Genomic DNA, 27,658 nt, shown 5'->3' on the forward strand with positions numbered 1-27,658 from the left:
CGCTTTAAAAGCTCCTTTTTCAGTAGTTCACTCTTTTCCGTCAATTTATTGATCTACATTCTGTTGTTACCACTGCAAAGTATGCATTGTTTATATTCATTTGTTCGCATAAACATTTTATGATCTGCATTGCTTACAAACAATTAGCAACATGTGAGTTATTAATGTATGCTTTTTATTTGTATAACTTTCCTGTTGGATGGAGATAAAGCTCAATTGAATTGAAAACAGAGTGATCTGAAGAGAAGACCTATTTTTTTCCAGCAATTGTGTGAATAATGTGTGACAATTTGTGGGCCGGGCGCCCTTGAACTGTTAAATTTTTCTACAGATGAATGACGCTATAAAAATGCTGTTTCATCATCATTATCAGCAGCAGCAGCAGCATAACAATTGAGATGAAAGATGAACTTACGCCAATAATTCTGGGTTGACTTTGGACGGATACGGAGATTGAGTCTGAATGGATTGAGCCACGCCGTCAAAGAGCGCTTCGTTTCCAGTGTATTCTTTTGGTAGGTCCATATTTATTTTCTTGAAGTGCATTTCTGTTATCTGGCTGAAAGTGAATGGTTCGAACCAGATCTCCGTGTCCTCGCCGAGATACGTGAGACATTTAGCTAGGGCCGTCGATCCACTTCGAGGATTGCACCACAGTATAAGACGACGTGGCTCTCTGGCATCTTGTTCAGAAGTGGTAGCCATTCCAGACGACATTACCTTTCCCAAGCGAGGAGTTGAAGTGACAATTTGAAACGGTCATGTAGTTGTGGTAATTTAGGCACTACTGTACACTAAATATTACTGACTAATCTTCCACCTACGTCGCGAGATCTTATTCTCTTGAATTAAGCCCCACCGTATTGCCTTCAACGGTCCATATTAAAGCACAGTGGTGGAGCTTTCTTGCACAGTAGGCCTACATTACATTGTCATCGTAGAGTACTCGTGATGCGGCTCCACCAATTGCAAAGCGGCGGCGTCAATTTCCACATTTTTTTTTATAGTGGACAATGCTTTTTCCGTCCCTCCTTCTTTCCTTTCATGTTGTATCCTTTCATTCTTTTTTATTTTCTTTCTTCCCTTTATTCTCGGAAAAACATCCCAGTGTCCCCCACTTATTTTACCATTGTTAGTAGCTTACGCTCGGATGCAGGATTATACGGTTGCTCGCTGCGGTGGGGTCCTTACTGGCTCTTTGGTCTAAAGCAGATTCTGGCATTTCACTCTCGAAAAAGTGTTAGCTGAGGTACTGTTTCCTTGTCATTGTGCAGCAATGCGAGATCTGATCCTTAATATCTATCCTTGCTATGAGAAGGAATGGAAGCTATTCATGGTAGAGGTTTGATTATCTGATCAGGGATGTGGAAGAGACCTTTCAACTCAGTGGTCTGACCAGAGCTTGCTCCATAATGGTCTGACAAGGTATATTCCGAGGCTGGCACCGCCCTGACCTAACCAGGGAAGTCACACGGTACCTTGCAAAAACCCAGAAATGTAGAAACGCCCACTAAAGCAGAAAATCGCCCACAAATGTAGAAACTGGGCAGTCCTATACCTACATTAAATGTATAGAAACGCCAAGGAATGTAGCCTTCATTTTAATTCACAGATGTCGCCCACAATGGTTAATGTACAAACGGAAAAATGGTTATTTGCTTTTGTTGATATTTTATACCTTACACCTATGCTTGCTAATACCAGTCATGCCAGTGCGTGCGTGCGTGTGCGTGCGTGACCGTGTAATTTTGCATGAATGCGTAGGTGTGCGCGTGTGTAAGGGCGTGTGTGTGTGTGTGTGTGTGTGTGCGTGACGGAGGGATGTCATACTTATGATGTTTTGTATGTGTCTGCTGTGACTGTCATTCTAATGTCCTGAATCTGAAACGAAGTCTATTTCATTCATGTCTATACAAACATATCTTTAAATTTCAATAAGACACAACGTGTTCGTTATAAAAGTAAAGGTTAGCAAAGTGATACTGGCAATTTGTATGGAAAAGAAGGGTTCATTTTTTTTCACTGTTCTGTGATTCTGTTCATTTTCTTGGTGTTATGTTGACAATTACTTCAAATTTGGAAGGATAATGTCAACCCTGTCTTTCTAGACTTTGCACTCCTTCTTTTCTCTCTCTCTCTCTCTCTTTGGAATTGAATTCTGTTGTGCCAAAGCCCATATCAGCCACTTTATATCATTCTAATTGCTCTCACATCTAACATAATATCATCTGGGGAATACATATTCTTCCCATATCCAAAGGTTGAAATTAGTTTTAAGAAAGAAGGCAATAGGATTCAAGAGTGATTGACTAGGATTTGAGTTAGGGTTAACGATTAAGAATTCGAATTGTACGCAGTTAAAGTTAAATGTATGGAACAATTTCAGTTGTGGTGGGATTTTAGGTTTTCAACGATTTTATATTAACTTTTTAGATAATGAGAAACATTGTATGAAATAATTATGAAAGAGCACATATAATTCTAGAAGAATTCAAAGTTCATTTGGTGAAAATTTGTTTTGAAATGGCTGAGCTATCCAAAACAAGGCGATCCTAATAAAAAGTGCATTTAACCCACCTTTTATCAGGATCGCTTTGTTTTACGTTGTTTTTGGATATCTCAGTCATATTAAAGACCGATCTTCATCAAATAAACTTCTACTTCATCACTTTTCATAACGTGGTTTCTAAATATCTCGCAGAAAGTTAAAGGGTGAATCCTCACCTCAACCAAAACTGCACCATTTAAGGATAGTCTCTCACACAAACTTGTAAATGCGAATACATGTACACTTGTAATTGTTTACAATACATTTCAGTGTCAAGTGATATATTCAGAGACTTTAATCATGCACTGCATAGTAGTTCTTAATATCGGTAATGAAAGAGTACATTCGTAAATAAAGGTGTGATGGGTTGTAGAAATAATGGCAAATACTACGTAATCTTGATTATTATTTCAGGAAGTATTTTGACACCAAAAAATCCTTTGAAAAATGGTTTTTGTCATGTTTGTATGTGTATGGTTTTTGTCATGTTTGTATGTGTGTGCGTGTTTCTTTGTTAGATGTTTACTTACTGACTCAGATTTTTTCCCCAACAATAATCATCTTACCCTTGTAAATACAATAAATTTTGAATTAGAAAATGTCGCTCAATGGATAAAAGCAAATATATTATCTTTTAATCTTCAAAAAACAAAATATATGCTTTTTAGCAACTCCATAGAGGCACTATACCTGTTGATATTGTTTTTGATGGTACTCCACTGGAAAATGTTTCCCATGTTAAATTTCTGGGAATAACAGTTGATAATAAGCTTTCATGGAAATTTCATATTGATAGTATGTGTAAAACTATTTCACGAAATATTGGTATAATTAACAAGATTGATTTTGTCTTCCTTTGTCGTCCCTGCTTACATTATATTCATCCCTCATATTGCCTTATCTAAATTATGGTATGCTTGTGTGGGGAACTACATATCAAACACTCTTCGATAAATTACTTCTGTTACAAAAGAAATCATTCCGTATTATATGTGATTTGTATTTGTTTAATTCAGGACAATTTATGTATAATTATAATGAAAAGAATCTTCCAAACATATTTGAATCAATGTTCCAAGAAATCAATTTGTTCACAATTATCCAACAAGGCGATCGAATGAATCCCATTTCCCATTCTTTAGAACTTTGCTGGCTCAGAACACTTTCATCTACGATGGGCCAAAGTATTGGAACTCACTTCCCAACGATATAGTAACAGCAAACACTTTGAATTCTTTCAAGAACAAATCAAAACAATTTCTATTGAAATCTTATGATATACAACCGAATTAGGTTCATTTTATTATCTCAATCAAGTCATCATTTTTACAAGCATTAAGCAATTATACAGAAATATATTTTTTTATTAGAGAAAAATAATCTGTCAAACATAAGTACTCCTCAGATGTTACTGTTATTGTACCGTATAGTGTGTCTATTCTCTCTTTTTTGTATGTCCGCTCTTCTGCATTCATACCGGTATATTTATGTTTGGTTTGGTTTGGTTTGGTTATGTTTGGTTTATTTCTGCATTTTCTTTCTCCAGATACAATAACAAATGAAAACAAAGAGAGACAGAGTATGCAAGAAAGGAGATTTTAACATACAAATCAATACAAGAAATGTCACTTTCATAACAACATCAGTCTGTAATGACATATGAATCAAAACAGCATATTAAGGCATACTGTATTTATGAACAAAGGAGAAATCAATACAGGGGACCGTCATCATAAGCAGAGCACGACATGGATGAGGCCCTATCTATACACTTGTATATGTAAAACGAATATAATACAACATCAATTATTGATCTACTCATAAAACTTAATCTTAATATACTAAACACATTTTGCTAAAGAAAGAAAAAAAAACAACAACAACGGAAGAGGACCCAATCCTTTACAATATCAATCCAGGATGCGTCTTATCATTACACTTGCATCATGAAATCTGATGATGTCCACGATGGCGCGTGTTGTAGTTTCATTTCTTTTTTTCCTTTTTTCTTCTTTTTCCTTTTTTCTCTTTCTTTCCTTCCTAAGTTGATTTCATATTAGTTGAGAGTTTCTTTGATTTTGTTTCATATGTTTGTAGTTTAATTAAGTCATTATTTGTTCTCTTATGTATTTTCTGAGGGTCCCATACCCTACAAGCTTTGCTTTTCAGTGGGACCCTCCATTTCCATTCCAGTCCTTGTATTATGCATATATATAAACTATTTAAAAAAAAGAATTTATGTTGTTACTCGTGATCACATGTACGTGTTTGACATTGTTACAAATATAATTATATTCTGTTCATGTATTGAAAATAATTTCCCTATTTATTTAATGGGAATGAAATAATAAAGTTGATTAATTGATTGATTGATTGATTGATTGACTGATAAACTTTATGCTTGGTCAGGAACGATTTAAAAAGTCTCGCATCCATTAGTGCTAATGCACGTATTACTTATTGTCTATCGTTACGTGTGTGCCACACGATTTGTTCTGGTGATTCTCTGATATTCTTTCTCATTTTATAGATATGTGGATCTAAGATTGCGGGTATTTAGTCATAAACATAAAAACAAACGTTAGGCACACGCAAGACACATAGATACAACGTCTAGTTACACCAACCCCTAAGATGTGCACGAAACAAACATTTTTTTTTTCTCACTGACAAAATAAATACAAGATTTCATACGCTATATACTTACACATTATGATTATCCAATTGTATGTTCTGGCCTCGCTTATATGAATCTTTACAATATTTCGTGATGTCAAAGCAGAACATTAGATAGATAACAAGGAATTTAAAAAAAGAGACACAAAATGAGCATATTTCAGAGCAAAGTGTTGATCAAGGAAATCAAAATAGCATTACTGCAGGAGGTTTGGATGCATAACCTAATCTGACGACTAATTTGTCAAGGGATCGTATCGTGCATTCTAGACTAGTTGATGGATGGGCATTGTATCTTTTACTCTGTTGAAGTTTCGCTAATTTTTATTCCAGTTGCGACTTATCGAAATTCCAAGTGCCAGTGAATTTGATAACCGAGATTATTATCATTATCATTTTTACCCTAATGGCTAATGCACACAATAATTGGTTACAAACTCTCCTACTCTTACCCTATCATATCAAATGATGTTTAAGTGTGGACAACAGTAAATTTTGACCCAGACAAAGAAAATTATTTCATACGTGACCAGTATAAGATACCAGAATATAAAATGTTTTTAACTTCTGGAAATGAGCTCCTACAAGTGGCAGGGTAAAGATCTTCAAAAAACTAGGGTTTGAATCGATGCTGATACATTTCATTGTATAAATCCTGACATTTGCCGATGATGCGCACACAGTCAGGTGTGAGATCATCTAGTGAAGGTATAGGGCTCGAGGTTGGGACAAACTTGGAGCTTGAGAAAGCTCTTTTAAATAGCAGAGCATCGGGTGCGACTCCACTAGTGTACAACTCAATGCAGCAGTGTTTCCATTTCTTGATGGCGTCCATCGAAGGATCCCACTCAAGCAGATCGTCGCGGTAGTCGACGTCGATCAACTCGCAGATTTTCCTCAGATACGTAGCCGGATCAGCAAGGAAATCCTCCGTGTCAATAATCAAAGGGTTCGGCTCAAATTTCTCCCGGATGTGCTTCCAGAGTGCGTAGATCTCGCCATACCAGTTCAAGGTTGGATAGCTTGGGTGTACCTCTTCGAGGTCTATACTGTTGTCGTTGGGATCCAGCTTTCTGTAATCTATTATCATCTTACGAAAGGAAGGCACCACCCGTCTTGGGTCACGAATAAGGATGACGTGGCGAAATCCCGACGGAATGTAATCGTACGAGTCATGGATGGCTACTGCCATATCCTTGACAACTACCGTGCGAGTTGCAGAATCCTCTAAGTTCTGTTTAATTCCTCCATATCTGCATGGAAAAAAGATATAGAGATTACAGTGAGGTAGATAATGTTGTTGTTTTTTTCATTATTAGAACATTTCAAAGTATAATCATTGATAAAGTATATAAACATTACTGTATGTAATGAACAGATTGTGTTTTTGCCTGTTCTCCCTATCGCCTATCGCTTATAGCCGATATCAAGCGTTATCACCTCGCGATATCTGATCGATCGCTTTTGGGAAGTATACTTCCGGTTTTGCGGTTCCGGAAAATGGTACCAAAGATCCTACGTATAGTGTAGGATCTTTGATCGTATAAATGTATATTCCTTTCTGAAAATGTCTCGAACAAAACATTACGCGAGTTTGACTTCAGGTCGAAGTGGTCTTTCCTGCGAAGTAAATTTTCCACGCTCTCCGCTGAACCTTGTCTGTTGGGAACTTCACCCACGTCATGTCCATCATCTATGGATATTTTCCATAATTTCGTCGTTTGGCATCATTGGCCCAGCATTGGGCCGCTTCGCAGAAGAATCACATTTATCAAATGTAAAGTTACAGAATAGCAAATAACTCTAATTATTCGCAAAATTACAAGACAGAATTTGATACGATCTATGTTTACTATCTAGTATTTGGGCGTTCAGTGTGCATGAAAGCGTACATTTACAAATCGCGCGTTCATAACCGGTTTATATCCCACGAATTAAAGGTAAAAAATTGATAATGATATCGTGCTAAGTTTAGTACGCTTTCCCTATTTCTAGCTAGGAGAGAAGTGTGCAGGGCGCAAGTTGTTTCCCATTTTCTCTCTCGCTTCACTATTTAAGTATTAATATCCTGCCCGACTGCTAAGAAGTGTGAGAGAACCGATTTGTATTTCTGTGACTAAATGTATGAAATTCAATCGATGAAACCTTTTTTTTTATATACCACAACGATGCATCATCAATTTGTGGCTTATGTTTGTAATATTATTGTCCTCCAAGCGGTAAACATTAGAAGGAATAATTGGCTAATTTCATGAATCATTCTTTTCCTGAATCATTACGAATACCTTGGTAGACGATTACGTTAATTGCTGTGAATTCACACTATAAATCCACACCTTCGCTGATGACTACTTTCCCTCCAGATCATGTAAAGCAGGTGTGCACTGCGACATTGACCATTTTTATTTAAATATTTCCTTTTCATAATTGCGCAGAATATGCAGATTTTTTCTTATTATTATTCTAGGGGGTGAAAGCAAGAATACCTAAAAAGGTCCAGGAGTTAACATGGAAATGAGGGTGCTTTTACATTTTTGGATTTGATAGGGAAAATTCTGGTGCGCACTTTTAGTGATTTTTATTATTTTTTTGCACGAACACTCACACACGCAAACATAGATCAAGCTCTTGAAAATTCCAGGGGTTGAGGGAGGGGAACTGGTGAGGTAACACCTTAGCAACTCTCGTTTCCAATCACTCATTTCTTCCTTCTGCATGCAACAATCGGGACGCCCAATACAATAATACACACTCGTAATTGGTGTATAGATGGCGCTGTTCATCCTGTCGGCCTCGTGAGTCTATTTGGTTCATGTCATGAAATTTTAAATGGTAAGGTCTAATCAGCAATGCCTCCAACAGTCCAACAAAACGATAGTTTAAAGACACTTTTTTTTTAATTCTACCCTCGTGAAGATAAAATCTTGGAATGAGCAGGTAGACCTACAGAAAAATAAATAATCCTCATCATGAGGCCCAAATCTATTCAAACTTTCTAAAGTGAAGACACGTCTACTCCGTCCCAAGCAGAGACTCCAACCCTAAGCACCTTCTGATCGGGAGATTCTCCCGCCTGAACCCCTAGCAATAAACGGGAGACTCCAACTTGATGTGCGCGAAGAGCACATCACGAGCACGAAATTCCTTGCGGTCTATAGGGTTCTAGATGTTCTCTCGTGCTGTCTAAGGCTTATTTTTCAACATACAATAAAATTAAGTAAGAAATCATTTCAAGCGGGAAAAAATAAATCTCAAGCGGGAGAACGGGAGATTCTGCAAAAATGGGCTTTCGGCGGGAGATCTCCCGTAGAAAGCGGTAGAGTTGGAGTCTCTGCCCAAGCTTTTTAAATGCAAGACTTCTTTTAGATATGAATGCACCGTCTTATTTGGAACATGGTTGCCCTTTCACGAATTTGAATGACCGACGAGATTCCGTCGCCGGCTTGAAATGAATTTAAATGCTCATTGCTAAAATACATGCTCCCATCTTAGATTTGAACAAAGCAAATGAACGTTGTTTTTTTTTTATATTTCTCTCTCTCTCTCTTGCTCCAATAGTAAATTTGAATAACCGGATTTTGAATTTGATTGCTGATTCAGTGCTGCGAGCGTGGAATGCATGAAAGTGAATGTCCTTTATATGAACTTAAATGACAAAATTTTGAAATTGACCGGGAAATAGGTTTTACCGGTTAATTTCATACTTTTATCATTCCAATTCTTAATTGTGCATTACACAGTGCACGCTCGCGAAAATGTTCTGGTATTCAAATTCAGAATAAGAGCGATCAATTTGATTAATGGGAGCTCTATTTTGTTTCCGACAAATCAAATTCACGCATGTGCATTCACTTTCAAAATGCGGGTATTGCATTTCCTATCCATACTCGTGCATTAACTTCACGCGATAATCACGATGACCTTGTTTTGGGCTTTCAATTTCATTTTCAGGTGATCAATATCCTGTTTTGTGCATTCAATTTTGTGAAGAAGACGGGATAATTTTGTTTTTTGTTTTTTGTTTTTTGTTGTTGGCAGCGAGGAGCTGGTGACCGGGAAGCTGCAGAAGGATAAGCCGACATTTTACCATGACGGATAGGCAAACACAGTCATGTCATACAACAGGTTGGAAGGCATATATCCAAAGGCCAAAGTACATTATGTAAAATGATATTTCATTGGTATATAATAGGCACACCCAGATCTACCTCTTCGGAGGCTTTGACCACCAAGAAATATTATAGTAGATAGCTAATTTATACCGAGATGAACTCCCCTTAAATCAAGGCTGTAATCAATAATAATACCTCGGTGTGCACAGCAGCCGTTTCCAGAAAAAAAAAATAAAGAAAGAAATATGTACTTTTCCAAACAAGACAAAGGGCTTATTATATAATGTTTATCATACGCAGGAAAACACATATCACAACAGAACACACTGGTGTTAAAATCTATAAAGCGAATGAAAATTACTTGTTATTATTGTGAATGAAAATGATAATGCTGGAATGCGATTTCATGATGTCTATAACATAATGAATGAATGTCCCTATAGGATACATGAAAAAAAAAATAGTGAACAGTTGATAAAAATACAGGGTTATGTTAAGATTATGAGATAAGACCGGAATACCATCGTGCATTTTTGATTGCTCGAAGTGTTAAATGGATTGCTCCGTAACGAATTTTGAATGCTGGAATAGCAGCATTGCGCAATCATCTCCCCGTCTCGATAGCGAAACTGAAGTTGAAGTGCTTTCTAGGAATTTAAATGGCAACCTTGACATGAATACAGATTCGACTAATCGAAAATCAAGCTGAATGACGAAACAGCCTCGTATGGCTTAAACTCTCGAAATCGAATGATCGCAGTATCATTTTGACTGACGAATCTACGAAATAGATCGTGAAAACCTGCAGTATCACGCAGAAAAACAGTGTTGTTCACTTTTGTCATTCATTAACCTATTCCCATGTGATTTACGGTTCAAATATTACTTAATAACTTTGTTCATAATTCCTGTTATATTCGTGTACGAAAAGTGATTGCAGAAATCAACTCAAATCAACTCAATCCAAACATCACTGCATTATGATAAACAGATTGTGTTTTATAGAAACTATACTAAGTTGTTTGCTACATCTTACATTCACCTGATTTTATCTTCATTTTCTCCTGATTCTCCCCAGTTTCCGAAATACTTTTTCTTTTGTTTTTATTATCTTTATTGTAAATTACACAAAGAAATTTATTTGTTCGTTGCATGACTTCTTGCGTCAAAATCGTCTCATCTCAAGCTTGCAATATGTAAGGGTTTTTAAGCTTTATATAATGGAATGTTTCATGAGTACAGGATATAATCGTGTAAAGCGAGCACATAGGACCCTGCACTGCCAAAATGAATAAGTATATAGCGACACTGATTTGAGTGAAACAATCTCAATTGGTCGGTCTGCAGCCAAACAGATACAACGTACCACTGAGAAGAACATGAGTAACGAAAGTGGTAATTTATCCTGCTTCTGATGATGAGAATACAGGGAACCTTCGTTATTAGTTAGTGTATAGATGTATTGCAAAGCATGGCACCACACACTCAGCATGCAGTTCAATCGGACACTCAGGTGAGAGAACAACTAATATAAAGTAGAACAGACACAATCTCTTCCGGACATGACAGCAAGTTTATTGTCGCATCCCAACTCGCAGTGTTACAACTCAGAACAGAATCTCTTGGCCGAATCTCCAGCCTGACTCGTGTTTAGTCCGAACTCTCTAATATCTGCAAGGAGCCGGTATTTATACCATTCATACGTCCCTGGGCCTGGCCTGGGCGGCACGCGACCAAGCCCCAAGAGAGTACAGATAACTGATGGCCACAGGGCTGGACCTGACCTCATTCGCTGAGGGCAAGTTGAGGACATGGTCAGGTCAGGTCAGTGGAGCGAGGACACTGTGGTCCCGAAGGAGAAGACAACAGTCGGGGGGGGGGGGGGAATCAAAGGGACTTGGAAGGGAGAAGGACTTGTCGCAGACAGAGTAAATAGAATAGCAGGTGGGGGAAGGGAAAGCGAGACCAAGACCGTTACATTCTAAAGCGTTACATAACCACAGATAACAGACACTAGTCTAACTCACAAGACGTATATGGTTATTTGTAATGCTATCATCAAAACCCGTGACACATGTATACCTCCCATAGCAGCGGGGTCTTTTGTTTTGGCGACCGATATTACGTTTTTTTTTTTTTAAGTCAATCGCTGATGACATTCAATCTTTTAGGGTTTTTTTTTTTTCATCATCGCTTTGCTTTACTGATGAAGAGTGATAATCATGTCTGCTGAAAGCAAGCTGACCTGTTTTCTGTTACACATGGAATACGTATCAAAGTCAACAACATTATTTGCAAAGCAGCTGCCATGTCTAACGCTGCTTTCCGCGGACATCCACGCTCTGGAGGAGGAAAATCCCTTCAAGATTAAAAAGGGTAAACTAAATAATAATGTAATATACCAATGCATGCATGATTCATGGAGCTCATTATGACCGTTTTACGCTTACACCTCTCAACGGAATATGCTCAGTTTAGCCTTTATTTTTTATACCATTGAGTAAGTTTCACTCAAAAACTGGACGTATACACTCACAAAGACAATGCACCTATCATGAACACCAACCTACTTTTAAAAATATTGCAAAAACAGAATTTCCGATGTAACACCAGGCCGCTTCCGTTGTTGGTCACTCCGTTAGCAATATTTCAAGTTTACCTCCTTTTTTAAGTCTTGGCAGCCTTATAATATTTGTAGGCCTATCACTATACACGACATGGTTTGTTGTTGTGTTTTAAAGAAAGAAGAAAGAGAGAAAAATGAGACCCTATAAAATAAAGTCGGCTGGAAGTACGAACATCGTGTTGTGCCGTGTTCAAACCGCGTAAGGCTGCGTTCACATAAAAGTATACGGTATTCGCTATTCGCTATTAGCTATTCGGGCACCCAGTACACCATCACCCGCACCGTCAACTCACCATCCCATGCAGTGAGGATTTCTTCCTCCTACATCCCAGGAAATCTTTTTAACAATTTCTAAACTGCGTCAGAATGTCAGTCTACATGCTTATTTTTGCTAAATCCAGACCAAAATTGTCATTATTTCATAAACGAGAGACGGTACAGGGGCGGATCTAGGAATTTCGTAAAGAGGGGGCGCGTTTACAAAATTAAAGGGGGGGGGGGGCGCACGCACCCCACCCCCATTTTTTTCTTTTTATTTCTTTTGTTTCAACAAAAAATAAAGGGGGGCGTGCGCCGGTTGCGGTCCTCCCTGGATCCGCCCCTGCGGTATACGCTGCAAGAAAATCGAACAAGCTCGATTCCCACTATGCTATACTATTCTATGCTGTTCGGTACTTTCGAATAGTGCCCTCCTATGTGAACCGGTGTTAGGAAATCCTATCGTTCGATTCAAGCTATTCGCGTGCCCTCGAAAACGAGGCCCGAATACCCGAATAGTATACTTCTATGTGAACGCAGCCTAAGGCCCGTGATATATCATCATGATGGATATCAATAAGCCAGTTCGGAGATAGCCCATGTGCACATGGGTACAAAAAATGACCTTTCATTTTTCTCAGTTGGTTAAGCACTTCACTCAATTCAAAGCGACATAATGCAGCAGCTTGTCCAACACAGCATTTTATGGAACTCGTATTCTAACAAAGAATGAACCTGTGTAGATGAAGTGACCAGAATGGTTCATCAATCAACACTTTGGGAAGCATCCATTTCATTGTGCTGTTTTGAATACATTAACAAACTTTTTCTGTCAACAATGCCAAATACCAGGCTTGCTGTCAGGTGGATGTACTGGCATGCACCATTTATAAGGATTCCATGAATAATCACAGCATTACAGATGTTTATCTCAGTGAAATTAAAACCCAACCTGTCTCTCGGTACAAATGACCTTTTTCTGCTCATGCTCAAACAGGAACCCCGAACTGGCTTATAACGAACATTCGGTCTTAGGACTTTATATTTATCCCATCCACCGCTCCCTCCCTCTCTCCCTCTCTCTCTATCTCTGTACACACACACTCACACATACACACACATATCATATATATATATATATATATATGCATACATATAATATGTATATAGATTATAACAAATATACCGAAGAATTTAGATTATCTATACGAAAAACCGTTCTCGGCGTCCGTTCCTTGTTAACTTTTCTTTTGTGTGATTTTTAAATTCATTATTGATACTTGTTTTCAATATTGATTATAGACCCAGATATAGGCCTACAACATTAGATGGGATGTAAATGAGTGCATTAATATGCAAATGAAACACATATCCATGCAAAAATGAACTCATTTTGGCACACATGAAGAATAGTACACTATATAGCTGTATACCAGACGTGAGAAAATACAACTAAAGAGGTGATCGGGCAACAACAACAACAACAAAAAAAAAAAAAAAAGAAAGAATTTTAGACAATGACGTAATATTTGTGATTAGTGTCTATGCCATATAGGCCTATAGCTATTTAATGTCATGCATACTTTATTTGCATTCTGAAACAAGTGTTGTTGATATAGTATGCTTGTATAATCAGCACCAGTTATTATTATATATCAATGACCAAATGTGCAATATAGTACATCGATGGTAAGTGGTGTCTAGTCAGTAAAGGGTTTATACTCTCATATTCCTTCTCATGGAGGACAAGACGGGGGGGGGGAGTGATAACTTCCTGGAAAGGGGGATATTTTGTATAACTATTTTGACTGAAATGAGTTTGTTCAACGTTCATTGGTATAATTTTGTTCATAATATGTTGAGGCTGTTTTGCGTATGTAAGTACGTAGTTGCTCTCTAGTGTTTGTCAAAGCCGTCGAGTTGATATAGATAAGATAGATACACGTGTATATGCAATAGGCATGTGCGAGTGCATGGATTGGGGAAATCACTGGTTGCCTTATAAAATGTTCATTGGTATAATTTTGTTCATATTTTGAGGCTGTTTTGCGTATGTAAGTACGTAGTTGCTCTCTAGTGTTTGTCAAAGCCGTCGAGTCGATATAGATAAGATAGATACACGTGTATATGGAATATGCATGTGCGAGTGCATGGATTGGGGAAATCACTGGTTGCCTGATAAAATGTTCATTGGTATAATTTTGTTCATATTTTGAGGCTGTTTTGCGTATGTAAGTACGTAGTTGCTCTCTAGTGTTTGTCAAAGCCGTCGAGTCGATATAGATAAGATAGATACACGTGTATATGGAATATGCATGTGCGAGTGCATGGATTGGGGAAATCACTGGTTACCTGATAAAATGTTCGGAGAAGAAGGGGATAACTTTCTTAGTTCTGATAATGTCTGACAAATTAAAGGAATTTTTGATGAAAATAATGAACATAGATTGATATGAATGGCAGAAGTTATAATGCTTCATACACTTAGTGAGTCAGTTTTGGTAATAAGAAAATGAATATGATATCAGTATTGAGACTATGGATTTATTTCATTTATTATCTGGTATATTAGATGGGAGAAGAGATTTCATCGCCAAATTGCGAATGAATATGGAAAGCAGAAAGTTGGTACTGTAAACGACAAGTAAAATGTGTGGGTTTTTTTCGGGGGGGGGGGTGACATCCGATAGTATCATCATGTTTGTGCTGGGGATATAAAACGCATATCGTTTTAGAGGAGGAGACGGGAAGTGATCTGAGTGTCATTATCATTATAATGAACGCAACAAGGACAGAAACTTTATTTGCATGTTTGGACTTTGCTTGGTTTAACAACATGTTTATTGAAACATAATTTCACACATCTAGGTAGATTTTTTTGATGTTCGGTGCGAAATATATACATTTTTTGATGGTTAGGATTTGTTTCGCGAGTTTGGAAAATATATACATAAGAAAGAACCTCATAAAAAGAAACGTAAAAAAAATGAAATTCTGTTAAAATAGTTTTTGGGATATACGTCTCTTGGGAGATACTACTAACGCTGTCATTGAAAGTGGTTGAAGGTGGCTTATGGTATTGGCGAGGAAGAAATGTATCATAGAATTGAATGCATGAATCTGCAATGATGTCATATACTCATTTCTCCGTTTATTCAGTTCATTTGTTTTCTAATATGATGTTCAGAGTTAGTGTGAGATCGGAAAATATGGACTGTCATTGTGTGTGTTTGTAATCAGGATAGCGCCAAGCCTGTAATAGAAGTGTGGAGAAATGTGACACGATGTACAATGTGCACATCAACTGTCTGTGATTATAAGATGAAGTCGTTTTGTTGGTGTTGACAGAAGTAATAGGTTTCAGAGTTACAGAGGTTTTCTTTTGATCTATGTGTCATTTTCCTCGTCAACAACCACAGCAATTCCTCGTAACTGAGATAGGAATATTCTGGTTGGTTGCTTAATGGCAGCAACTCATACACATTTTTTTCTTCCTCTAAAGCAAATCAGATATTAATGTATCATAAGATTGAATGAGGAAAACTTGCAATGTTGTCATATGCTCATTTCTCCGTTGATCCAGTTTGTTGGTTTTCTACTGTGATGTTCAGAGTTAGCTCGAGATCGGGCGATATGGACTGTCATTGTGTGTGTTTTGTAATCATGATGGCGTTGAGCCTATGACAATGTTGAGGGAATGTGATACGATGTATAATATGCACATCAACTATTTGTGACTATAAAATGGAGTCGTTTTGTTGGTGTTGACAGAAGTAATAGGTTTCAGAGTTACAAAGGTTTTCTTTTGATCTATTTGTCATTTTCATTGTCAACAATCACAGCAATTCCTCGTAACCGAGATAGGAACATTCTGGTTGGTCGCTTAAATGGCAGCAACTCATACATTTTTTTTTTCTTTTTCTTCCGCTAAAGCAAATCAGATATTAATGTATTATAACATTGAATGCAGAAAACTTGCAATGATGTCATTAATATGCTCGTTTCTCCGTTGATCAGAGTTAGTTTGAGATCGGAAGATATGGACTGTCATTGTGTGTGTCTTGTAATCATGATGGCGTTGAGCCTGCGTAATACACTGAAGTGCGGGGGAATGTGACACGATATGTAATATGCACATCAATATTTGTGATAATAACTGTATAATATGGAGCTGTTTTATTTGTTTGACAGCAGTAATATGAACATGATTTTGAAATAGGTTTCTGAAGTTACAGAGGGTTTTTTTCCCCCTCTCTCTCTTCTCATCTAATTGTCAATTCCCTCGTCAAAACTTACCCAAGCAATCACAGCAATCCCTCGTAACCGAGATTGGAATACTTTGTTGGTTGCAGTAACTCATTCATGTTTTTTTACTTCTTTCCTTCTTCCTCTAACCAATGTTTTTGGACAACAGAGGTTGGGATATCATTTTTTTTTTGAGACATCATTATTCCTCGTATCAGGTAACAGCATATGCGTTAATTTGGTTCAACGTAGAATACCTATTTTTTTTTTTTTTTTGGCTACAATCTGTTCTAAATGGAAACGAACTAGATTCTTGTTAATACAAGCGAGTTAGAACAATCTGCGCTTGTCGTTTTTTGTTTGTTCTATTGGAAGACATTGTTACATAACCCAGTTGGTGTGTAATGAATGCATGCAGATTGCATGCAGATGGAAGCAATGCAATTATCTGTCTCTATGGGTGTGTCCTCCAAAAATAGCTGCACTGTTTCATTCTTGTAAGTTGATTGTTTGGTTAGGTTTTCATAGTCACGACCTCTCAAGGCGTTGCCCTCTTTTTCTTTTCTTTTCTGGCCGTGATGGAAAATAGGAAACTGGGCTAAGGCACGTTATTATGATGGCAGTATTAACGTCTTTTGTCTGGCCCACTAAAAGTTTGAATGGAAAACAAAACTTACAGCAGTGGAATTTTCACAGGCATTACAGCTAGAACCTCCTTTGGTGCGGGGACGTACTTACTATTTGTGGTAAAGTACAATTACGTAAGGCGTGTCCTTTTAAAGATTTCTTTTGCCTTATCTTGTTTCGTTTTTGTTTTGTCATGCCCGTGGACTGATCTGGTTTCGGGAGTGGTGCGAATCGTTTTTATATGGCCATGGGTCTTTCAAGAGCAATATAAAGCTGATGTACTGATTTGCTTAAGAAGCCAGGTGTTTAGTTATGGGTCAATCATGAATGCATGTTCGAAGCTCTTTTGTATTGCAACTCTCTTGTAATACCACTGAAAACCCTTTTGTATCAATATGTTAGTCAATGACCCCTCTTATTGGTAACCAGTTTTGCATGTTTGTCGCCCTCAAGCGCCGATAATGAGTATAGACATACAGATAAATCGTTCTGCATAGTGCATAGTGCAGTAAATGGGAAGGCAGGTGGTCAAGCCTTAATGGCTTCTCAGGTTTTTTTCTTTTCTTTTCTTTTCGTACCCTTTGTTTCTTTTGTCATGTCCCCATTTTTTCTCTCTTCCTTCCTTTCCTTATGTCATGTCCTAGTTTTAATTTGTTTGGTAGTCTTATAATGACTCCTGTCTGGTCGACAAATATGCTCCTTCGTTAAGAGAACAGAAGATACTAGATTACAATTCTTTTCCCCTTAACACTGTGGTTTTTTTTTCAGTAGATTGCATATTGAACAGGGCGTACCCCTCTCAAGTTGTCTTTTTTTTGTCACAGCTATGCACAGTCCGATTTGGTCTAGAAGGTACTACAATTTCGTTAGCCAAGAGAGGAACAATACAAGGTCAAGCTGTATTAGTCGGGTGTTAATTTATTTTTTCTTGTTCTTGATTATTCCTCATCATTTTACTCTTTCCTCTTTTTTCAGATGCTGAGCAAGAGTTATGCACTTGGATAGGTATAGGGGAAATCATTGCCTGTGTCCATTCTTAGTTAGTGCAATGCAGTGGGAGGTGGGGGGGGGGGGGGGGGAAGACTCGTTTCGTTGGTTATGGAAGTGTACATGGACGTCCTTCCGGACTCCACAAGTGTAAGTGTAATTGTGAGTGTAATCGGTGTGAGTGAGTGTGTGTATAAGTGGTGTGTTTGTGTGTATGCAGATGGTAGCTGTAGATGTATTTCAGAGTCAGGCGAATTAACTGTGCTTGTTCTGGCGGTACTCGTCTGTAACTATGGCTTGGGATGATTTAGATATTCGCTGTAATTTCCTTTCGTTGAATGTAAATGGTATTAGGGATACAAGGAAAAGAAAGAACATTATTAACTGGTGTACGTATAAAAAAGCAGATGTTGTGTTATTACAAGAGACGTATAGCTCTCCTGAAGTTGAAAAAAAGTGGAGAGAGGAGTGGGACGGAGTATCCTATTTTAGTCATGGTACACCACATAGTAAAGGTGTTTGTTTGTTGGTTAATGCAAATTTAAAATTGAATGTTTTATATGTGGATATAGATCATGAAGGTAGATATCTTTTGATGAAATGTGTTTTACAAGGTATGGAAATTGTTATTGTAAATGTATATTTTCCAGTGAGGGGTAAAGAAACAGAGAGGAGAGACTTTCTGTCTGAAGTTGAAAAGATTCTGCATCCTTTTGTTGATAATGGAAACTTGATTATTATTGGTGGAGATTTTAACTTGATACGACATTTTGAATTAGATTATAATGGGAGAGCAATGGTAAAGAAGTATACAAATTTTGATCAGTGTTTTGATAATTTTGTCGAGGAATGTAATTTGATAGATATATGGAGGGTCACCCATAATTTAGATAGACAATATACTTATCGACAGGTATTTCCGTTCATGCAAAGTAGACTTGATTATTGGTTTATTTCGAGTGAGTTGCATGATATTGTAAAGGAATGCAAGATATTAACTTCTATTGCGCCAGATCATTCAGCAATTTTTTTTGCAACTTTTGAATAAACCTAATGATGATAAGGAAAATAATAGATGTTTTAAGGCGTCATATTGGAAATTTAATAACAGTTTGTGTAAAGATAGTGAATATGTCAATAAAATGAAAGATGAAATAATAAAAATATTGGGAGAATTTCGGAATGAAATAAAAGATAAAAGGGTTTTGTGGGATTTTTTGAAAATGAAAATTTGTAATTTTACTAGGAAATATTCTATAAATTTGGCCAAACAACGTACGGAAAAAATTCAGAGAATTGAGGAAGAAATTGAGTTTTTAGAAAATGATGTATTTTTGAGATCAGATAGTGATAGAATCACGTTGTTGGAAGATAAAAAGAAAGAGTTGAAAAAATGTTATGATTACGTGAATGAAGGGGATAAAAATTCGTTCAAGGGCTTCGTGGTATGAAGGTGGAGAAGGTGACTCATCTTATTTTAAACAGTTAATGGAATTTAATAAGAGGAAAATGATTGTTAAAAGTGTGCGGGTTAATGATGAGGTAGTTTGTGATTCAAAGGAAATAATTAGAGAAATAAAAAGGTTTTATAGTAGTCTTTATTTTGAAAATTTTGATTTTATATCTGGTGATAGTAGATATTTTTTTCAAGATTTGCCAACATTAAGTAGGGATTCTATTCAATCCTGTGAGGGGTATATTTCAAAAAGAGAATGTGAAATTATTTTGAATCAGATGAAGTTGAATAAATCTCCAGGAAATGATGGATTAAGTGTAGAATTTTATATTACATTCTGGTCAGTGATAGGGGATGTGGTGTTGGACAGTTTTAATGAGGCATATAACAGAAGAGAATTGTCTGCTTCTCAAAAACAAGGTGTAATTACTTTGATTCATAAGGAAGGAAAAGATCCTTTATATATAAAGAATTACAGACCTATTTCATTATTGAATGTAGATTATAAGATACTTGCGAAAGTTTTGTCAAACCGTATTAAGCATGTTTTGCATGAAATAATCAATGTTGATCAAGTTGGATATATAGAAGGAAGAAATATTGGAGAGGCTATTCGATTGATTGATGATATGATCTTTTATACATCGAGCTGTGGTTTACCTGGTTATATGTTTGCTATTGATTTTGAGAAAGCTTTTGATTCGATCCGTCATACATTTTTGCAGAAAGTTTTGAATATATTTGGTTTTGGATCAATGTTATGTAATTGGGTTGAAATATTGTATTTGAATAGCTGTAGTTGTGTTATAAATGGTAAGGAGTCTACTGGTTATTTCCCAATACAGAAGGGGGTAAGGCAAGGAGATCCTTTATCCCCGTATTTATTCATTATGTGTATTGAAATTTTGGCTCAGGCAATAAGGAAGAATTCTAATATTCATGGGTTAATGGTTGATAATGTTGAAATTAAACAAATTCTGTATGCTGATGATGTTACTTTATTTCTTCAGGATCGATATATTGTTGAGGAGGTTAAAAGATTATTTGATGTATTTTATCAAATTTCGGGTTTAAAAGTTAATAATGATAAAACGTATGTGTTGTTATTAGGTATTCCGAGGGAGGATTGTGTGTTGCCTTTTGGTAGAGTAGAACAGGTGGTAAAAATATTAGGAATATATTTTTCTTTGAACCCTGATGTTAAAGAAGTTATGAATTATAAGGAGATTTTGAGTAAGATAAAGAGATTATTATTATGGTGGAAACAGAGAGATTTAACGCTGATGGGGAAAGTTCAATTGGTAAAGGTTTTTGTTTTACCAAAGCTGATTTATATTTCTTCACTCATGGTAACACCTGATTGGGTATTTGAGGAGTTAGATAAGGTGGTATTTGATTTTATTTGGAGGGGTAGAGATAAAATAAAAAGGAATATTTTGTATTTAGATTATGATAGGGGAGGATTAAAGTTCATTAATTTTCGAGTGTTTGTTAAAGCACAAAGAATTATGTGGATTAAGCGTTTGATTTCTGGGGATCATAGTATGAAGTGGAAGTTATGTTTTAAGTTTTTCACTAAATCGGTGGGAGGTATTTTGATTTTTTATAGTAAGGCAATTTTAGGGTTGTTGAGGCTAACTTTACCAGAATTTTATAATGATATGTTGCAGGTTTGGATGGGAAGTAGAAGTTTGATTCTGAAAGAGGATTAAAAAAGGAATGAGGTAATTTTTAATAATAAATTTATTTTGATTGATGGACATACAATATTTGATAAAGAGTTATTTCTTAGGAATGTATATAAAGTTCATCATTTGGTAGATGTAAATGGGGACTTTAAAGGGAGAAGGGAGTTTTTAAGATTAGGATTTAGTGAAGAAATGATTGGAAAAATGTTTGAAATATTTTTAGCTTTACCGTCATCATGGAAGGGTACATTAAAGCGAGAAATGAATATGGAGGATACTCAACTGAAAATTGAATTATATTTGCAGAATAGAATATATCATATACAGGATATAACATCAAAACGTATATATAAAGCATTGATGAGGGATGGAATTGAAACATCATCAGCATATAATAATTTAGTTGGTTTATATAATTTTGAGGAAATAGATATTAGATTGATTTTTCTGAGGCCTCGGAAGTCTACTCTTGATTGTAAACTGCGTGAATTTCAATATAAAATGTTGTATGGTTTAATATATACAAAAGTTAAGTTATTTTCTTTTGGTTTTGTAGGAGATAATCAATGTACATTTTGTTATTCTGAGGTTGAGACTTATGAACATTTGTTTTTTCATTGTAGGAAAGTCAATCAGATTTGGAAATTGTGTAGTGAAGTTTTTGTTTTACCCCAGATGCAAAAGTTAGATTGGCAATCTGTTCATGTTGGTATTAAAACGCAGGATATTGGAAAAGGACAACTCATAAACCATTTGATATTATTGATAAAATGGATGATATTTGTATTTTCGAAGGAAAAGAGCAGGCCCCCTTTGATAAGAGAAATTAGAGAAAGAATGTTAGAAAGTAGAGAAGAAGAAAGGAAATTAGCAATGAAACGAGGTACGCTGGCCCTGCACAGCAGGAAATGGAATCAATTAATGACACGGGATACTTACTGCACTACTATTTGATACCTTTTTTGTGCTTTTTGTTGTTGAGTGTTTGGTGAACAGTTTCGATGTTTGTGGGCGTGTGTGTGTGTGTGTGTGTGTGCGCGCGCAAATATGTGTGTGTATCTGTGCTGGAGTGAGGTATACCTGGAGTATGCCTATTTAGAGGGGGGAGTGTTGTTGAGGTTATACGGGTGAGCGATGAAGGGGAGGGGTAATGTTTATAGGTATGAATTATGTACAGACATTGATCATGAAGATTTGTAAAATGTTTGTATATTGGATTGTGTGTACATAGGTATGTAGGCTTTTTGTTGACACCTGATGCATAGGTATGCAGACCTTGTGAGACTCTTGTGTTTGACCCCTTATAACAATATTGATTTCATTATCTCATGTATAATCACTGCTGTGACGAGTATACGGACGCAGTCAATGGGTATATTTTGTAATGTGTATTGTACATACGGTTTTGCTGACCCATTAGGCATTAACAATTGATTTTATAATTATTGCGGGGATGATTATATTTGTGAAGCAGTTACTGTGTATTGCATACTAGTAGTAGAACAATCGGAAATTTACACAATGACAGTCATAAGAATTATTTTGTAATATTTTGATATACGTTTGAAATGTCACGCTGCAAGCAACACAATTAAATATTGAATTGTAATCAATGATGGATGATGAAATCAAAATAAAATATTGTTTGAAACAAAAAATATCGATGTTGCTATTGTTATCATTTCAGTGTTCCACGTCCTACAAGCTTGGCTTTTTAGTGGAGCACTCCTTTCCATCGTTATGACTACTTGCTCTTTCATGTTATAATGACAAAGATGTGCATTGTTTCTTTTTTGGGGGTTATATAATATCATTCATTCATATATCTTATATTGTGTTCAATGAAATGTCCTTCCAGCTGGATGAAAGTCAAATCGACACAATTATGTATACCGCTTTGTGTCATGGTTGTTTGTTTGGTTGTTGCTTTTTTTTTTTGATCATTAGTGAAGATATATAAACTATTAAATTGATTTGAATTATTTTGACCATAATCTACACAACCTGATCAAAATACATGTACCTCTATCTCACCTAACATACCTCTCTGATACTGAAAATTAGGGCCTATATATATATAAAGCAGACTTACGCCAATAACTCTGCGTTGACTTTGGGCCGAGATGGAAATCGAGCCTGAATGGATTGAGCAATGCCGTGAAAGATCGCTTCGTTTCCAGTGAGTTCTTTGGGTAGGTCAATATTGGACATTTTCTTAGCATGGACTCCTGTAAACCGGCTGAAAGTGAACGGCTCGAACCAGACGTCCGTGTCCTCGTCGAGATTCGTCAGACATTTAGCTAGGGCCGTCGATCCACTTCGAGGATTGCACCACAGTATAAGGCGACGTGGCTTTCTGGCATCTTGTTCCGAAGTGGCAGCCATTCCAGAAGACATGATTGTATACCTTCCCAAGCGAGTGTTATAGACCGAACTGTTTGGTTCGACGCAAAGCGACTGTGTAAAAAAGTGTCTATTTCGCTCTGGAAGAGAGAGTCAGACAGTGGAGGATATGTGTGTATCCTTCTGCAGCACTGTACGTGATCTGTTGTTTGCAATACGGATGAGAACGAGTGGAAGCCATTCACTGACCCATCCCGACCTGGGAGACTGGCACCGCCCCTGCTCTGACTGACTGACAAAAGAATACCTATCGATCGATGCATGTATATATCGGTGGTAGTCAGAAACTGGACATGAAACCTTACACAATGTATGCCTATCTACACTCTCTAAATTCGTTGGATTAAAAAGTAATCTAATAAGACCATAAAGAGAGACAAATCCACATAAGATTACAATTTTTAGTCTAATTGATTTAGAAATTAAATCCATTAGATTTGAAATTGATAATCTTATTTGGATTTGTCCCTCCTCATAGTCTATTAAATTACTTTTTAATCCAACGAATGTAGAGTGTAGCCTACTCCTAATACCACATCATGAAAGAAGCAAATTATGAATTCGGGGTAAGCCTATGATACATGATTGTAACTTCCGGGTACATGGCATGATGTATTTTACAGTGGAAACTCATACTCCACTATATGCATGCACCATTACCAATACCAAGGCCACACCTACACCTACATTTTTTCAGTAATCTTTATTTGATTTCTATTATTTCACATAACAAAAAACAGTCATCTTGAATGTTATCTGCAATGTATGAATAAAATAAAAAAATCAATCGGTGTGTGGCCCGACATGCATACATCTTCCATTCAACACATTTTGAATAGAATGACACTTGGTTGCTCAACCAAAAAATCCGCCCACACACACACTCATACACACATGCACATGAACATGCATATCCACATGTTGATTGAACATACTTTGTAAATCATTGATTGCGCTGTCGCTGCACCACCGTGCGACTGGATCATGACTTCTTCAACAAGAGTCTTAAAGGGATCGTATAGTTTTGGTTGAGACTTAACTTCAGTTTTTTTATCATATCTTGGGTGAGATAGTAAGAAACCTCTTAGGAAATATGAAAGAGCATGTAATTCAATGAGGATTTCAACGTCTGATGAAAATTGATTTAGAAATGGCTGAGATATCCAAAACAGAGCGATCCTAATAAAGTGTGGGACCCACATTTTATTACGATCGTTTTGTTTTACTTTGTTTTTGGATGTTTCAGCTATTCCAAACCCGATTTTCCTCAAATGAACTTTGAATTTCTCTTAAATGTTATGCTCTGTACTATTTCATAAATGTTTTCTTGGCATCTCGCAAAGAAAAAAAGCCCAATTTTCATCTCTACCAATACTGTAACATCCCTTTAAGAATGGGCTGACACATTACAGATGTCTTTTCAGTGAACTAATTACTATGTTCACTGCCCTGAATTTTGCGATGTTCGTGTATTTTCAATATACGAATGAAAATGGCAATTGAGAAAATGGCAATATAACGCTTAAAAAAATGACAAAATGATAATTGCTATGATCCAACATCATATAGGTCCAATAATCTGTAATCTGAACACTACACATAATATACAATTGCTCACTTAGCTTGTTCAGTTACGTCTGAAATGCAGTTACACTCCTCATGCAGATTTAGATCAGATTTTGCTTGCATGTTTACAAACCTGTCAACGCTAGGTCGAACTTTGGTGGCCCAGTCGGGACACTAACATCTTCAAATATAAAATTTGATGCCTGGGCTTCCCCCCCCCCAAAAAAGGATGTTGTGGAACGAAATAAAAAGAAATATGAAAATTCCTTTTGGATTTTAGAAGCCGATCGGGCCTTATAATACCATACATTTTGAGAAGGAAAGTCGCTGGTGTCCCGACATCAACTTAAGGTGGTCCATGCAGGGCCACCGAGCCACCGCCAATGCATGCATAATGATTGATAATAACACAATGAATACTATTTGGTATGGTATACCATTGGGAGCAGTGATTTAAAAATCGTTCGAGTTATCACCTTAGTTTTGATGCATATAAGTGTGAGTCAGTTGCATCACAAAACATCTTCATATAAAAAAAAAATATTCTAGAAACTTATTTCATTATAACTATTGTTCACATTTTGTATATCTAACAATACTTAACATTGATTATGATTAACGTTGTTTCATTGGTTATTTTTATCCCTAACTCACATTTTAGAATTATTTTGAAGCACTTAAGCTGGGTTTTGTTTCATCTACAAATGGTATAGATAATGGTCGATCCTTACAAATGAGTACAACTATGGGCAAACGAATTGGAGATTTGTTGACTCACAACTTTCGTTTGCCTTTGTCTCCCTTTTGTGCAAGCAACTCTCTCTCCCCTCTCCCTCACCGGCTTCTGCCTCACACTCCAATTTCTCGTTGTGCATGTTAAAGAATTAATGTAGCCCTTTGCTACCACCACTTTTTCCTCAATAAAAAGAGACATAAAAAATAAATACATGCATCTGCTTTGAAATTATATACTCTGTATGGATAGGGATTATAAGAAATATGAAAATAAAGACGATAACGAGAATGATAACAATAAGAAGAAAAAGAAGATATAATACCACTCATCAAAATATTTTCAACTGAAAACAGGGGGAGGGGGTGGAGGAATGTAATAGGCCCTACATGTCATCCCCCTTCCCGCTCTGTGAGCTGGGGTGCATATGCCCCCCCCCCCCCCGCCCCCTGATACACAGCCACGTGACAGCAATACCATACAGCATGTAAGTATGCCTATACATTTTATTCTATGTTAAGCGTCAAGTGACATATTCATTGACTCTTATGGCACACTCAAAATTTCCCTTTGATATTGGTGATGAGAAAATTGTATTCATTATACAAAGACGCATGCAGATCAATAGTATACGTTAGCATGGTTATAGTATATGATCATTGACCTACATAGGTCCATGGTATGATATTGATGTGGATCGTAGAAAACATGGCAAGTGTTACTTGAACTGAGAGTTGTCTCAGGAAGCATTGATATCAAGATATCCATTTTATCTGCTTTTTTATATTCTACTGGTCTTTTACTATGTTTCTATTGGTAACGGAAGGATCAACAGAAAACCTCTCAACATGTACTAGTATATTATGATTTAAGTGTCAATACTCTTTATTCGCTATAAAATCTCATGTGTGCCGTCCGAAGCACCCAACTGGTCGACTGGAGCCTCTGACATCCTTTTTAATCTATATATATTAATGTCACTTCATTTTCAAAGTCAGCTCGACTCTATCAAAATTTTGACATAATAGCAAACATAATAATGGTATACGGCCTACATTGTATACATGCAGGACGGCTCTCTTGTGGAAAAAAAAAGAAGAAGAAGAGAAAAACAGGATTAGCGTGGAAAGAATATCAGCATGAGACTGAAGAGGACAGGGAATGCGGGTATAAAAGGAAATGAGTTGTATAGGGTCAACATGGTTAAAACCAACGAGGCACCAGATGCACGGGCTTACCAAGGTATAGAGAGGTAGAAGATAAACGATTATGATAGAAATAGAAAGAAATATATACGGCTTTTTATACATAGTGTGTACCTCATTCCGCTATGTCGGAATTTCGAATTAAAAAAAAAACACCAACTTTTCATGTAAGATTGAAAGTATTAAAACTTAAAGCTTCTTTAGACTGTTATCAAGAGTATTTCAAGATTTAGGGCCAGAAAAAGAAAGTGCAGATTTATAAAAGACAATCCTAGTCAAAGGCCAGTGAAATTCCTTGGATTTCCGGGTAGGATATCAGTGGACAGTATTTCCGTTTTAACCAACATGGAAGAGAAAGTGGGAGAGAATGGTTGGTTGATTTGTACATAAACTGGTCATGTGCATACGATACAAATCATTGATATTTGAATTTCTATTTTAATGAAATAGAACATCAGTACACGTATGGCATCTGCAAAACGCAATATCCTTTCTTTATCTGTGAGGAATATAATGTTTCTCCATGCA

At 36.6% G+C, this 27,658-nt stretch overlaps 1 protein-coding gene across 1 annotated transcript; it reads right to left on the minus strand.

Annotated features, from left to right (window-relative positions):
* Positions 1–5,837: 5,837 nt before the first annotated feature.
* On the minus strand, positions 5,838–23,620 carry LOC139734016 (uncharacterized). The gene is made up of 2 exons (XM_071644822.1): positions 23,316–23,620; positions 5,838–6,477 (listed from the first exon to the last, which is right to left on the minus strand). The coding sequence occupies exons 1-2, from the start codon at positions 23,618–23,620 to the stop codon at positions 5,838–5,840; spliced, it is 945 nt and encodes a 314-aa protein (XP_071500923.1).
* Between the last annotated feature and the right edge of the window lie 4,038 nt (positions 23,621–27,658).

This window comes from Diadema antillarum, unplaced genomic scaffold, assembly GCF_040938485.1.
Source record: "Diadema antillarum isolate AM-2024a unplaced genomic scaffold, OU_Dant_1.0 seq00000507_RagTag, whole genome shotgun sequence".
In the NCBI taxonomy this organism is placed as follows: Eukaryota; Metazoa; Echinodermata; class Echinoidea; order Diadematoida; family Diadematidae; genus Diadema; species Diadema antillarum.